General features: G+C 38.4%; 1 protein-coding gene across 18 annotated transcripts in view; it reads right to left on the reverse strand.

The window, feature by feature from the left end:
* Window positions 1-6826: 6826 nt before the first annotated feature.
* Window positions 6827-15333, reverse strand: part of BMS1 (BMS1 ribosome biogenesis factor) — a 31065-nt gene continuing 22558 nt past the window's right edge. For 8 of the 18 annotated variants that reach the window (XM_081569177.1, XM_081569183.1, XM_081569178.1 and 5 more), the window contains 8 exons: window positions 13371-13559; window positions 13102-13282; window positions 12849-12907; window positions 11861-11983; window positions 10742-10889; window positions 10051-10226; window positions 7887-8048; window positions 6827-7353 (listed from right to left, as the gene is read on the reverse strand). In XM_081569177.1, coding sequence (XP_081425303.1) covers window positions 7123-7353; window positions 7887-8048; window positions 10051-10226; window positions 10742-10889; window positions 11861-11983; window positions 12849-12907; window positions 13102-13282; window positions 13371-13559 — 1269 coding nt within the window. In that variant the 3' untranslated portion in view covers window positions 6827-7122. Of the gene's footprint in view, window positions 7397-7846; window positions 8074-9969; window positions 10227-10741; window positions 10890-11856; window positions 11984-12848; window positions 12908-13101; window positions 13283-13370; window positions 13560-15333 lie in introns of all 18 variants that reach the window. The other 10 variants (XR_014076576.1, XR_014076573.1, XR_014076575.1 and 7 more) reach the window with 4 other exon arrangements.

The following is a 15333-nucleotide window of genomic DNA, read 5'->3' on the forward strand; positions in this document are numbered from 1 at the left end:
CCAACTCGCTGAAGGTAGAGAAAAGTCCTGGCAGCAGTAAAGACCCAGCACAGCCAAAAATAAATAATTTTTTTTTAAAGGAAGAGACTATTGACACTTGCAACAGCTTGCATAAACTCAAGGAAATTATGCTCAGTGAAATAAGCTGATTTAAAAGGACACATACTATATGATTCCATAAAGTTGTTAAGTAACATAACTATAGAGATAGAAAACAGACTAATAGTTGTTAGAGGTTAGGGATGGGTGAGGGGCATGTGACTTTAAAGCGGTAGCATGAGGAAGCCTTCCAGTGATGTCACAGTTATGTACGATTGTGATCATTAAAGCTACACACATGATATCGCACAGAATAACACACATAAATTCGTACATAAATGACTCATGAGATCTGAATAAGCTCTGTGGATTTGTACCGAGGCCAATTTTCCTGATTTTGATATTGTACTACAGTTCTGCCAGATGTTAGCACTGGAGGAAGCTGGGTAAATGGCCCAAGGAAAACTCCCTGTAAATTTTTTGGCAAATTCCTGCGAATCTGTAATTATTTCAAAAAGCAATTTTTAAAAAGTGGCCTCAGAATCTTATTTATAGGAATTTGTTTTAAAGGGAAAAACAAAGGGGACTTCAGATCAGGAAAAGACATTCAGTAAGTACATTACACTCTCTGTGTCTTCCACTGAAATGCCAAGTGTAAAAACTTGAATAGAATGCATAGGGGAGCTATTTGAGGACTTTTAAAGTCAAATAAAATAACAGCAGGAGAACTGGGACAGGAGACCATAATTCAAAGTAACACTGAGCTGGTGGAGAGTTTTACCATTTTCCCTTTCCTGGTACGTCACAGCTATCCTCACCCTAGAGAGGCAGCCTGAACCTCGAGGTGGATTTAGGTGCAAACAAAGACCGCTCAAGAAAGCCTTCAGGCTGAGGAGCAGGCAAGAGTCTCCTAAAACCCAGAGAGAGTGCAAGAAATCTCCCCTCTTCTCTACTCCATTTTCTCCTGCCCAGCCCCCTGCAGCCCATAAGCATGCCCTTTTTTGATCCAGGTTGGAAGGAGTTTTGTTGTTGGTGTTGTTTTAACCATTGTTTTCTTACTCTCTTGGTCCTTTGCTTGACTCTGAATGTGGGCACAGACGCAGCATGGAAGCTGTAGTGTTTAGATTGAGGGCTAAAAAGGAAATGGGGAAAGTACCAGGAAATCATGGAGTGGGAAGAGTTCCGGACAGTGACCCTCAACAGTTGTTAATGAGCTCCTGGGCTCTCCTGAGCTGTGCACGCATAGATCTGACTCTAAGCAGCATATCATTGACTCTGAGAATGGGCCAAAGAAATAGATCAATGTCCCAGGCCCACAGAGGCTACAGGTAATGCACATGTGAGACTGACCCAAATAACACTGCAAGGGCTTTGTATGTAAATGGAACTGACACTGTGACCACAACCCATAAAAGGCTGGTTGGGACCTGCAGCTACAGAGTGCTTACAAGGACATGTATGACATTAAATGCTCATTTTAAGAAAAAAGAAAGGTCTCAAATCATTAACCTAAGCTTCAATCTAAAGACATTAGGAAAAAAGAACATAATAAAATCAAAGCAAGCATAAGAAAAGAAATAATAAAGAGCAGAAGCCAATGAAATTGAAAACAGCAAAAGAATAGAGAAAAATCAATGAAACCAGAAGCTCATTCTTTGAAATAAAAATTTACAAACTTCTAGGAATACTGACAAAGAACAAAAGTAGAGAAGACACAAATTACCAGTATTAGGGATGAAAGAGGTGATGTCACTACAGACCCAAAAGATAGTAAAAGGATAATAAGGGATTCATACAGGGGGCTTCCCAAGTGGTGCTGTGGTAAAGAATCCACCTGCCAATGCAGGAGATGCGGATTTGATCCCTGGGTTGGGAAGATCCTCTGGAGAAGGAAATTGCAACCCACTCCAGTAATCTTGCCTGGAGAATCCCATGGACAGAGGAGTCTGGTGGGGCTATAGTCCATGGGGTCACAAAGAGTCAGACACAAATGAATGAGCATACACACAAGGGACACACAAATAACTCTATACCCATAAATTTGACAATTTAGGTGAAGTAAATCAATTCCATTTCATAACCTATGAAAATTCACTCAGGATGAAATAATCTGAGTAGTCCTATAACTATTAAATATATTAAATTCATTGTTAAATAAACATTAAAAAAAAAAATCTTTCTGGTCACAGTTCACGGCTTGCAAGATCTTAGTTCCTCAACCAGGTATCAAACCCATTTCCCCTGCCTTGGTAGCATGGAGTCTTAACTACTGGATCACTAAGGAATTCCCTCACTGACAAATTCTACCAAACATTTAAAGAAGAAATAACAACAATTCTACCCTCAATTCAAGAATATAAAAGGAGAGGGAACATTTTCCAAATCATCTTATAAGGCCAGCATTACCCTGATACCATAATCAAATAGATGTAGGAACTCTACAGAACCATATCCCTTGTAACATTCATTCATGATAAAAGATTCCCAGCTAACCAGACATAGAATTTCCTCAAACTGAGAAACAGCATCTACAATGGAACCAAAGCAAGAATGTCCACATTCAATATTTCAATTTCACATTATCCTGAAAGTCCTAGACACCGCAACACATCAGTTTCACAGTTATAAAGGAAGGAATAAAAACCCTCTCAACTTGCACACATGATAATCTAAATATAAAATCCCAAGAAATCTGCTCCCCTCCCCACAAAAATATCTAGACTAAATGGGCATATTACAGTCACAAAGTATAAGTTCAACACACAAAAACCAATCATTTTTCTAAAAACTATCAGTAAACAATTTGAAGCCAAAAAAAGTCCTAAATAAACAGAGATATGCCATGGACTGGAGGAATCTATATTGATGTCAGTTCTTTCCAAGTTGATCTATAGATCAAAAGCCATCAAAATCACAGCAGGATTCTTTGGTAAATGTGGGCAAGCTTATTAAAATTTATATCAAAAGGGAAAGGGCCTAGAACAGCAGCAACAATTCTGAAAAAATAGCTGTTTAGAGGAATCACACTTCTCAATTTACAGACTTAAAGTAAAGCTACAATAATCAAGATATTGTGGCAAAGTGATGGGCACATCAATCGAAGAAAGAGAACAGAGCCCAGAATATACCCTCACAAATATACCCAACTGATTTTTGACAAAGATGTAAAGGTATTTCAACAGAGAAAGGATAGCCTTTCAACAAATGGTATTAGAACAATTTAAGTTAAAGAAAAATAGGACTCCAGTTTAAATCTCACATCTTAATATAAAAATTAACTCAAAATGAAAATCATAAAGCTATAAAGCTTTTAGAAGAAAACATACAAGAATATCTTCTTGACCTGGGGCTAGGAAAAAAATTCTTAGTGAGGACACCAAATGCACAATCCATAAAAGAGAAAATTAATAAATTAGGATTGACAAATATCTTAAATTTTGTTAAAGATACTCTTAAGAAAATGAAAAAACAGCAGACTAGGAGAAAGTATTAGCAAATCACATATGTGACAAAGGACTTCTTCCAAAATATACAAAGAACTCTCAAAATCAACAACAATGATCCAAATGAATAGTAGGCAAAACACTTGAACACAGACTTCACCAGAGAGGACAGACACAGTACATGAAAGGCAAGTAAGCATATGAAAAGATGCTACACATTATTGGTCATCAGGGAAATGCAAATTAAAACCACAGCAAGATACCACTACATATCCATTAGCTGGTGGGAATGCAAAATGGTACAGCCCCTCCAGAAAAGTTTGACAGTTCTTTTAAACTGTATGACCCAGAGGTGCTTCTCCTGGGTTATTTTTTTACCCTGGAGTAATGAAAACATGTTCACACAAAAACCTCTATACAGATATTTATAGCAGCTAATTGCCCCAAACTGGAAACAACCACAATACCTTTCACTGGAGAATGGATAACCAACTGTGATCTGTCTGTACAGCTGGTAATTATTTAGTAAACAAAAAGAATGCACCATTGATACACAGGACAATCGGGATGAGTCTCAAAGACATAATGCCAATTTCAAAAGATTACATACTCTTGTTGTTTTACTTCCGTATTCTTGAAATGACAAGTAGTGATGAAAAACTCATCAGCAGTTAATGGGGGTTGGAAGTGAGGAGGCTTGGGCTACATAGCTTGAGGAAGTGCTTTGGAGATGGGACTCTTTTGTATCTTGACAGTGGTTGCGGTTACATGAACATATAGATATGTGTTAAAATCTATGTAAGTGTTAAAACTCTTAGACTCTATACAACTCTTTAAAATGGGACCAAGAGAAAAAAAATTTAAAAATCTGTTCTGTGCCAGTCATTTTGTATTAGGTCTCATTAAAGCCTCACAAACTGCGAGACTAGTTTATCACCCCGATATTACAGATAAGAAACTTGAAACTCAGCGATACTTGGGAATTTGCCCAGTTCAGTTCAGTCGCTCAGCCATGTCTGACTCTTTGCGACTCCATGGACTGCAGCACGCCAGGCTTCCCTGTCCATCACCAACTCCCAGAGTTTACTCCAACTCATGTCCATTGAGTTGGTGATGCCATCCAACCATCTCATCCTTTGTCGTCCCCTTCTCCTCTCACCTTCAATCTTTCCCAGCATCAGGGTCTTTTCAAATGAGTTCTTCGCATCAGGTGGCCAAAGTATTGGAGTTTCAGCTTCAGCATCAGTGCTTCCAATGAATATTCAGGACTGATTTCCTTTAGGATGGACTGGTTGGATCTCCTTGCAGTCCAGGGGACTCTCCAGAGTCTTCTCCAACACCACAGTTCAAAAGCATCAATTGTTCAGTGCTCAGCTTTCTTTATGGTCCAACTCTCACATCCATATGTGACTACTGGAAAAACCATAGCTTTGACTAGACGGACCTTTGTTGGCAGAGTAATGAATCTGCTTTTTAATATGCTATCATAACTTTTCTTCCAAGGAGCAAGTTTCTTTTAATTTCATGGCTGTAGTCATCCTTCAGTGATTTTGGAGCCCTCCAAAAATAATGTCTGTCACTGTTTCCCCATCTGTTTGCCATGAAGTGATGGGACCGGATGCCATGATTTTAGTTTTCTGAATGTTGAGTTTTAAGCCAACTTTTTCACTCTCCTCTTTCACTTTCACCAAGAGGTTCTTTAGTTCTTCTTCACTTTCTGCCATAAGGGTGGTCATCTGCATATCTGAGGTTGATATTTCTCCCAGCAATCTTGATTCCAGCTTGTGCTTCCTCCAGCCCAGCGTTTCTCATGAGGTACTCTGCACAGAAGCTAAATAAGCAGGGTGACAATATACAGCCTTGACGTACTCCTTTTCCTATTTGGAACCAGTCTGTTGTTCCATGTCCAGTTCTAACTGTTGCTTCCTGACCTGCATACAGATTTCTCAACAGGCAGGTCAGGTGGTCTGGATTCCCATTTCATGAAGAATTTCCAGTTTATTGTGGTCCACACAGTCAAAGGCTTTGGCATAGTCAACAAAGCAGATGTTTTTCTGGAACTGTCTAGCTTTTTTGATGATCCAGCAGATGTTGGCAATTTGATCTCTGGTTCCTCTGGCTTTTCTACATCCAGCTTGAACATCTGGAAGTTCACGGTTCACGTACTGTCGAAGCCTGGCTTGGAGGATTTTGAGCATTACTTTACTAGTGTGTGAGATGAATGCAATTGTGTGGTAGTTTGAGCATTCTTTGGCATTGCCCTTCTTTGGGATTGGAATGAAAACACCTTTTCCAGTCCGGTGGCCACTGCTGAATTTTCCAAATTTGCTGGCATACTGAGTGCAGCACTTTCATAGCGTCATCTTCTGGAGTCACACCATGAACAGTGGCAGAGCCGGGAGCCCCACTGAGCCCCTCCCTGCATCTAGCACTGCGATGGTAAAGTCTGCGTGTAGCATTCTAGGACACTGGGAAGGACAGGCTGCCCTCTTTGTTCATGTGTTACATGTCTGGCTTCTGTGCACAGCCTTGCTTAGCTGGACCTGTTCAGCTTTTAGACAAGTGGATGCCTTAGCAGGATCACTTGGGCTTCTTCGGTGCTGGCCTGAACATGTGGATTGGACTTGATGATGCTCTTTGACGTATGTGGAGATACTTAACTAATGGCAGGAACACTGCACTAAGACCTGGCTGTTTCATCTTGATCCTTTCCTATCCCTAGATAATTCCGCTCACTCCCAGGTAGGTGTTGATGTCTCTGTTATGTATTTTAGACCTAGAGGGTTTACCAATATGAACTTCAGACAGTATGCCTAACTATCTCCACAGATATACATCATCCCTGGTCTAAAGCATTAAATGAGTATTTAGTGTTAACTAGCTATTATTGTCTTCCCAGGTGGCACTAGTGGTAAAGAACCTACTTGCCAATGCAGGAGACATAATAGATGCAGGTTTGATCCGTTAAGTCAGGAAGATCCTCTGGAGGAGGGTATGGCAACCCACTCCAGTATTCTTGCCTGGAGATTCCCACGAAGAGATGAGCCTTGTGGGCTACCGTCCACAGGGTCACAAAGAGTTGGACACGACTGAAGTGATTGAGCATGCACAGCTAACACTAACCTGCAAAACGTGAAGACGTAAAATGTCCATTAGGATCAATGATCAAAGAACACAACATATAACAGACAAAAAAAACAAGAATAACATATCCATCTCTAAAATTTTACCTTAATGCTGAGGATTCAAGTTAACATTTTTTCCCTCCTGGAAAACACATCATGAAGGTGGTTGAAAAAGCAATTATCAAGTATTCATCCTTAATGAAAACTACTAAGCCAAAATTAACAAGAAAATATTTTAATACTTTTGTAGCACAAAATTAAACTGAGACAGCTTAAGAGGAATGTGAGGGGATCTAGAAAACCATAAATTATGTAGCTTTATTTTGCCATAACCTAGATGTTGAGAATGAACAGGTGTCCTATGAGCAGTCTCCTATGAGCAGTCTCACTTCTCTCGAAGGCACAGTCTGGGTAATGCACCGAACAAAGAGGCTTGTCCAGTCCCCTGACTTGTCATTTACAATGCGAAAAGATTCATCACTGTGGGTTCAAATGACAGTCTATCTGTCTGCAGCTCATTTCAACTGCTCCTCAGGCCCCTTTAAGCTGGACTTCTGATTTCTTCTTTCTTTCTGACCCTGAATTCGGTAGAGCTTCTTCCTGAGGTCCTTCTGTCGCTTCAGTTTCTCTTCTTCCTCCTTCTGCTTCATTTTGAAGTGTTCTTTGTTGTGGAGATGCCGCTGCTCCTTGGCTTTCTTCATCTTCTCACTGTGCACTGTACTCAGAGCATCCAGCAGTGCAAGGATCTGACAAGGACAAAACCCACTAAGCATCAGAATATTCTTACAGCTATAGCATGCCTTCCTTCTAAGTTTCAGGAATCCTAAACATTGTAGCTGACTGTATCAAAATGAGAATCAATTCATTATCCAAATGAATATTAATCTAGTGAAAACTGATCCTGAACTAGGGAATTATAATTTGCATGGAAATATAAGTAGGAGCATACTGACTTAGCAAAATACTTAAATAATGGCCTTGACCACAAAACCACCTTTGTTAATTACTCTGTGGATACTCTGTACAGCTGATAGAGTGATGTGCCAGCTGTGTGGTTCTTATTCCCCATTAAAATGCATAAGGCAGAGCATGACTAAACAAAAGAAGGGAAATGGATTCTGGCCTTTCTTCTAACTTCCAGATTTAGTGCCCTGAATAAGTCTGACCCTTATCCTTTCCTCATGAAAAGTGAGAATGCAGTAAGAACGCCAAGTGTGTTACTGAGAGCATGATTTTCACATCTAAATGCAATGTACTGGAAGCCATCCGTTGACAGTACCTTCCTTTCATGAGGCTCCCGTATGACAGCTGGTCTCACTCTGTCCTTCGGAGTCTTGCCTGCCTTTGCCTGGGTCTTGGGCTTGCTCTTAAATGGCAGGGCCTTCTGCAAGGCTTTTGGAATGTGCAGTGAATTAAAATGTTTCTTTTGCCTCACAATTGGCTGAAAAAGAAAAAGAAAACAAAGACTATGACATATTTAAATTATGATCTATGCACACTTAAAATTTGCATGAAATCTTCTCAATGGATTGATTTTTCTACAAATCAGTAATAGCACAGTTTGCTGACCATGAGAAATGAGGACTCAATCATCCATCAAATATAAATCGCTTCAATGAGCATGCACAGCTACAGGCAAAACAAAGGAATATATAGAATATATATAGAATACATTATTTACAATTCTTCCAAGAAATCAACTGTGCAAATTTCTACAGTATGGGCAATGGGATCTTAATAGATTGGGTGAAAAGATCCAATCTTTCTGTTAATAGCAAATTCAGGCCTTATCTTTGGAGCACTGAGATGGCTTTTTCTAGCCTGACAAGAATAATCTAGCTTTTCATCTTGACTATCACCCTCTCTGGATTTAAGGACATAGTTCTTCCTCCAATGAAGGGCCAAAGTGCCCCCATTCCTGATTCTCATTAAGAAGTTTATTCTGTTTCTAATAAAAGGCTGATTGAGAAAAGTACGATATAAATGACATATGAAGGCAAAACTCTCTCTACATTCAATTCTCAAGCTAACCAAATTCTATACTTAAACTGAGATGACCAAAATCCTTAACTGCCTCAAAAGTAGTTAGTAAGATGACAGTTTTGCCCTAAACCTTTACTAAAGTTGACTACATAGAGAATATTTCTGCAATATCTTTAAATTTATTGTTAGAGACATTGCCCACAGTAATATTCAATATTCTCTGTTTAAAAACTAAAATATTTTACAGTGAAAGAATTCAGAGAAATATCCTTCTCAAAAATGAGTAAGCTCCACAAACTGGACAATAGGTACTATGTCCTCAAGTATATTTTAAGAGCAATTCATGGCAACATGACTCAAATTTTATTAACTATTTTACAGAAAAACTAATGCCTGGAAAACTGTTTCTAGCAGAATGATAAACCAATATCCTGAATTACCCACTTATTAAAAAACAATTAAATATCCACCATTAACACAAACAAATCTTTCCAAATGCCTTGTTAACCTGTGAACAAAATAATGGACATTCTCAGAGACTAAAACCTGAATGAAAATGGGAATTCAGGCAGGGACTGAGATTTAAGATTTAAAGGGTAGGATAGGGTGGGGATGGGAGGAAGGATGAAGGAGGAGGAGACATATGTATACTTAGGGTTGATTCACAATGTTGTGCAGCAGAAACCAACACAACACTGTAAAGCAATTATCCTCCAATTTAAAAAAAAAGCAAAAAAAAATTCATTGAGCTGTATACACTTATTATTTGTGTACCTCTCTGTATGTATTTTGAAAGTGAAAGTGAAAGTCACTCAGTCGTGTCTGACTCTTTGCGACTCCATGGACTGTAGTCCATGAAATTCTCCAGGCCAGAGTACTGGAGTGGGTAGCGTTTCCCTTCTCCAGGGGATCTTCCCAAACCAGTGATCGAACTCAGGTCTCCCACATTGCAGGCAGATTCTTTACCAGATGAGCCACAAGCAAAGCCCAAGAATACTGGAGTGGGTAGCCTATCCCTTCTCCAGCGCATTTTGCCAACCCAGGAATTGAACTGAGGTCTTCTGCATTGTAGGCGGATTCTTTACCAACTGAGTTATCAAGGAAGCTGTATGTATGTTAACACTTCAATAAAAAGTTTATTAAAACCTTCAAAAATAACCTTCCACGTTGTTTCGATGAGAATAAGTACATTAATGTTTTTAAAAGTAATATACGTGTTTAGGGCAAAGAAAAATAGTTCACGTGAGGTATATACAGTGAAAAGTTTAAGTCTCCTTTCCAATCCAGAGAAAACCACTTTTACCACTTGTCCTGTGTTCCTTCCAAAATAGTCTATGAACATAAACATGTTCATTCAAGTTTAATGTTAGACTTTCTACTTGAAAACTCAAACCACAAAAAAACATTACATACAAAGCTTCTGAATGACACGCATCTACAGAACACATGCGTGACTGTACCTTATAGAGAGAATCCTTGTTGGCTTTTAGTTTGATGCCATGGGCAAGCCGAAGTTGACCAGTTGTCCGCATTCCTGACCACGTGTCTTTCTCACCAACTGGTTTTAACAAAGATGTTACTGGGTTATAGAAGGCTGGAACAGAGACAGGATACCAAGTTCTCATGAAGACAATATCTGGAAAGAGAGTGTATTTACATTAACATTTTCAGGAGAAGATTCATATCCATCTTAGTACACAAAAAAACAAAATACTCCAAACTTCTCTAGCTGGTTGCATAGTATTTGAAGAGAGAATGTGCCAAGTGAACTACTTTTGAACAGCATAAAAGTTCTCTGGTTGTGGCTGGGCACAGTGCACATGATGTTCCAAGTGGGGAGAACTATAGCTGACTCCTGTTTTTCTTTTCTTTTTATGTGTACCATTTTTAAAGTCTTAATTGAATTTGATACAATATTACTTGTTTTATGTTTTGGTTTCTTGGTCATGAGGTATGTGGGATCTTAGCTCCCCCACCCGAGACTGAACCCACACCCACTGCACTGGAAAGCGAAGCCTTACCCACTGGACCACCAGGAAAGTCCTGACTCCTGTTTCTAAAGATCTAAACTCCCACCTATAATTCACACTGGCTAGAAATCAATACTGAACAGTAACTTGCTGTTGAGAACACACCACAAAGGAGATTTACCACTCATTAGCAATTTATCCTCAAAGGTGGCCCGGAAAGCTCCTTCTGGAGTCCGGAGCGCCTTCTTGATCTGTCCCCTTATTCCACTGACTGTTCGAATCACAGCACCTTCAAATTTGGCCACTTCCAAGGCAGAATTAAACATTCCCTATAGGTATACACACATAAATATACATATTTTAAAAATATATAGACACAAAGTCATATTTTACCTCTTAGTTCATAAATATATCCTTGGTTAAAAAACAGAAAATAATTCATTGAAGGGTGATAAAATACTCAAAATGTATTTCCCCCCAAAAGTAAAATTACTAGGTCAACAGGAATACAACTCTTTCCTGAAAAACACTAATTAAGACTCTATTGTGGGTTCATAAATATGCTCATTACTGCTATCTTTGTAGAAGAGAGGAACAAATGGATGTTTATTGGCTGAATTAGCCTAGATGGCCTTTGCTGTCATCTCACAGGGCTGGACTACAGCTCATATCCTATTACTTATGTGCACACACTCCAAAAAGAAAAGAAAGCTAGACAAATAAATGCTGATGGTTGTATATAACCTTAAGAACATTTTATGATCATCTTAACTATGTATTTTTAATGGAAACACCCCACTAATGAAATTTTCAATAAATGTTGCTCACACTACCCTCCCATGTTATACTGCTTGACATAACATCCATTTCTCCATACCCCTGCCAATAAAGTATTTTGAGAACTGCTTTGTCTATTTTTCTACTGATCTGTTTGATAAACCCATGATTTTCCCTCTCTCCCAACACAAACCAGAAAGGTAGTAAACAAAACCTAGTGAATGAGATTACATATTTTCACTATTGGCTCTGTGACAATCTCACAGGGAAATAATAAGTAATAGCCTTAATTATTAAAGATTTCTATTTTATTTCACCTTAAGATTTCTGAGCATATTTAAGCAACACAGAGAACAATATAAAGGAGTAAACTAAAAATATAAAAAACCAAGTTTATAAAAGATTTCAAATACTTTTCTGAAAACATTAGAACTATATCTTAGACCAAAATGAGAAGTATTTCATTCCTCCTTTAACAATATATACATTAAAAATACTTGAATATATAAAGAGATATACAGACCTTAATGAATGAAGTGTTCTTGAAAATTTTATATGGAAAACCAGTTAGTTTTAATTTCTTTACAATTTTTATAGATTTATCCAGATCAAGGACAACTCCTGTAGCAGCTATCCGGAAATCAGGCTAAAAAGGAACCCCCAAAATTTGAATACAGGAATAATATTAGCAAGAGAAAAACTATATTTCTCTGTAATGCAATAAATTACTGAAGTACAATTCACTTACAGTCACCTAAAAAAAAAGAATATCTGAACAAACCAGTATTTTAACAAAAGTTATCTGAAACTTTAATACACATAAGCCAAAACTGAGGATATCTTGAGCATTCTACTGAGGGTGATTTCATAGTAACACAGTTTCACAAAGATGAGTAAATGAAAGGGAATATGAAAATTTGGTTACAATGGCATAAAAATTAAATTTTGGACATTTAGGATGGATTACATTTGCTCGTTTTTCTGTTTTCTTTGCTGTTAAATGAGGCCAATAAAACCTGCTCTGATTGGTCAAATGAAGGCTATGTGAACATCCTTTGCTAAACCAGCATTACTACGGGGTAGTCTAATGTCTAGCTGGTATCCAGTGGACATCAGAACCCAGTAGAATGGTTAGCTCATGGTGAACACTGCTTAAATAATTTTAGAAAAATATGTCCATAAAAGCATAAAAATATAAAACATTATCAGTACCATTACAATTCTACTTCCCTCTTCTCTGCTCCCACACCTTACTTCTTAAAAAGATGCAGGAAAATTAAAAGCAAAGAGAAGGCTGTGTCCGACTCTTTGCGACCCCATAGACTATAGCCCACCAGGCTCCTCTGTCTATGGGATTTTCCAGCAAGAATACTGGAATGGGTTGCCATTCCCTGAAGACTATAAATACCAAAAATGAGTAATTTTCAACTTAAAGTTTCAGGTACATATTCTATAATCAAGACATTATTTCTCAAACACAATCTATAAAATAAAACATCCAAGATAGTTACCATATTGCCACTGACAGACTGTATTGCCAAGAACCCAGTACCCTGTGGAGTGATAGGACCTTAAAGGAAACAGGAAAAAATTAAAAAATACAGTGAACCACACATTCTGGATTCTGTTTCACATATATACTCCAACCCCATAAAAGAGAAAAATCTTATGAATTGTGATTTCATGAAAGGAAAAAAGCAAACCTACAATGATAAATCCTAAAAGGTCTAAATTAACCTATAAGCAAGTCTATTCTGTTTTTACCCCAAAAGGTTGCTCCACAATGCATGTGCTGTGGTGTATATTTTAGAAGCCTCTGTCTTCCATTGTGGTCTTCAATATAATAAAGTGGGATGGTTTGAAACCTCCTCCACCCTACAGAAAAAATGACTGGATCTCGGGACTTGAGGATTTTCTTGTACCAACGATGTTTCTTCAGACGCATCTGAGGGGAGAAGAGATTTCAGTAATACTATTGCCTCAGGTATGACCAAAGAACCTAAGCTGTTAAGTATGCAGCAAAGGGTACCTACCTGTACATATCCAACATTGCCCTCACTATTGCCCAGACCACCCAAAATAATCGGGTAATGTGGGTCAAAGTTAAGCACGAATTCACAGGGGACATTTTCTATCTCAATTCGCACATACATCCCAGGTCGAAAACCCTCATACTGAACTCTGGCTTCATCATCTTGATCTTCAAATTCTGCCCGGTTAAGCTATATATATGAGACGGGGAAAAAGGAAACAATTAAAAATCCACAAGGCTGTTATCTTTACTAAATGTAAGATTAAAATTAAAAAAAAAAATCAATTTCTAAATAAAGGAATCATGTACAGAATTACTTAGGCTTTATCTTAGTTAAAAATAATATATGTTTTATCTTTACAGTTTGCTGAGGATATGTCCCAACTGTCTTCTTCTCTGGTGCTCCAAGCTATAGTATAGCAAATACAAACAACTCTGAAGGAAGCCCTTAATGTTGGTTGACAAACACTCTGAACTTTTCCATCCACAGATTCTCTTTTTACTCTCCAATTATTTCACACTTCTCCTCTTTTCATCAATCAATGTCTCCTTCCTCATCCCCACTCTCAACTGCTGACTGTCTCCTAATTCACTTAAAATTTAAGCAATCTGAAAGAACTTCCAATTAGCCCTTCTACCAGGGTTTATACCCATATTCAGCCTTATAGCTCCGCACTATTCAATATGGTAGGAACACATGGCTATTTAAATTGAAATTAATCAAAATTAAATAAAATTTAAGTTCAGTCATTCACAGTAGCCATATTTCAAGTGGTGTAAGTATCAACATGTGGCATTCCATTATCACAGGAAGCTCTACTAGGTAGACTATCCATGCCTCAATTTAATCTCAACCTTTACTTGCACCCTAGATCATGTACTCTTGTTGAACTTTATTCCAACAAATCTTGCCTGTTATTTCTCTCATCTTAAAACATTTTGACTTCATTTCCTGTAACTATTGCCCCATTTCTCCACTTATCTTTGAAGCAAAATGCCACAGTCCTGTTCTAAAGGCTGGTTCCAGTTATGCCACTCCTATCCTCTTAAATGCCCTAAAATTAGACTTTAACCAACACTCCATTGAAATGCTTCTCAAAGTCACTAAAGGCCTCACAATCTAGTGGTCAATTCTGTCTTTATCAATTCCATCTACAGTGGTTTCCAGTGTACCTCATGTTCTCTTAGATTTCTTCTGTCTCCTGAGTGCTGCTCAGTCCCCACTGCTGCTTCATTCATCCTCTCTGTCCAGCCTCACAGAGTACCTGGAGTCAGTCTCAATCTTCTCCTCTCCTGCCCCTACACTCACTCCCCAGGTCACTCCACCCATCTCACAGCTTTAAAAAGCAACCAGATGCTGAGGACAGCAGATCTCAGTCCCTGGCCCCCAACAGCTCTCCTCATTGACCACCTGACACTCCTCTTGTCCGAAAAGTATCTCAAATCTAACTAATCCCAACTTCATCTTCCTTGGTAGACTGACATCAGTGAAAGGCTTTCCTTTTTTACTTATGACAACCCACTCCTTTCAGTAAGTCATTCTTATTTCCCCTTATACATCTCACATTCAAAGTTCTTTATAAATGACCCACAGTGTTCCAGGTGATTTTAAAAAGAACTAGCCTTACACTTCCCTAGTCACTTCTATCAAAGGAAGGGAATCACTATGCTAATGACTAACCATACTTCTTTGACTAAATAAAGGCCTAGGCTGAGCAAACCCTTCAACTGCATCTTCACAAATCACATACTTTTAAAAATATTTATTTATATGGCTGCACTGGGTCTTAGCTGCAGCATGCAGGCTGAGTTGCCCTGTGGCATGTGGGATTTTTGATCCCTGGCCAGGAAGCAAACCTGCAACCCCTGCACTGGAAGATGGATTCTTAACCACTGGACCACCAGAAAAATCCCCAATAAATCATATACTTAATCTGCTTAAGACATATTAAGGTGTGCTCCAG

Source organism: Giraffa tippelskirchi, chromosome 2 (genome assembly GCF_054371585.1).
Source record: "Giraffa tippelskirchi isolate mGirTip1 chromosome 2, T2T-mGirTip1v1.2.pri, whole genome shotgun sequence".
Classification (NCBI taxonomy): Eukaryota; Metazoa; Chordata; class Mammalia; order Artiodactyla; family Giraffidae; genus Giraffa; species Giraffa tippelskirchi.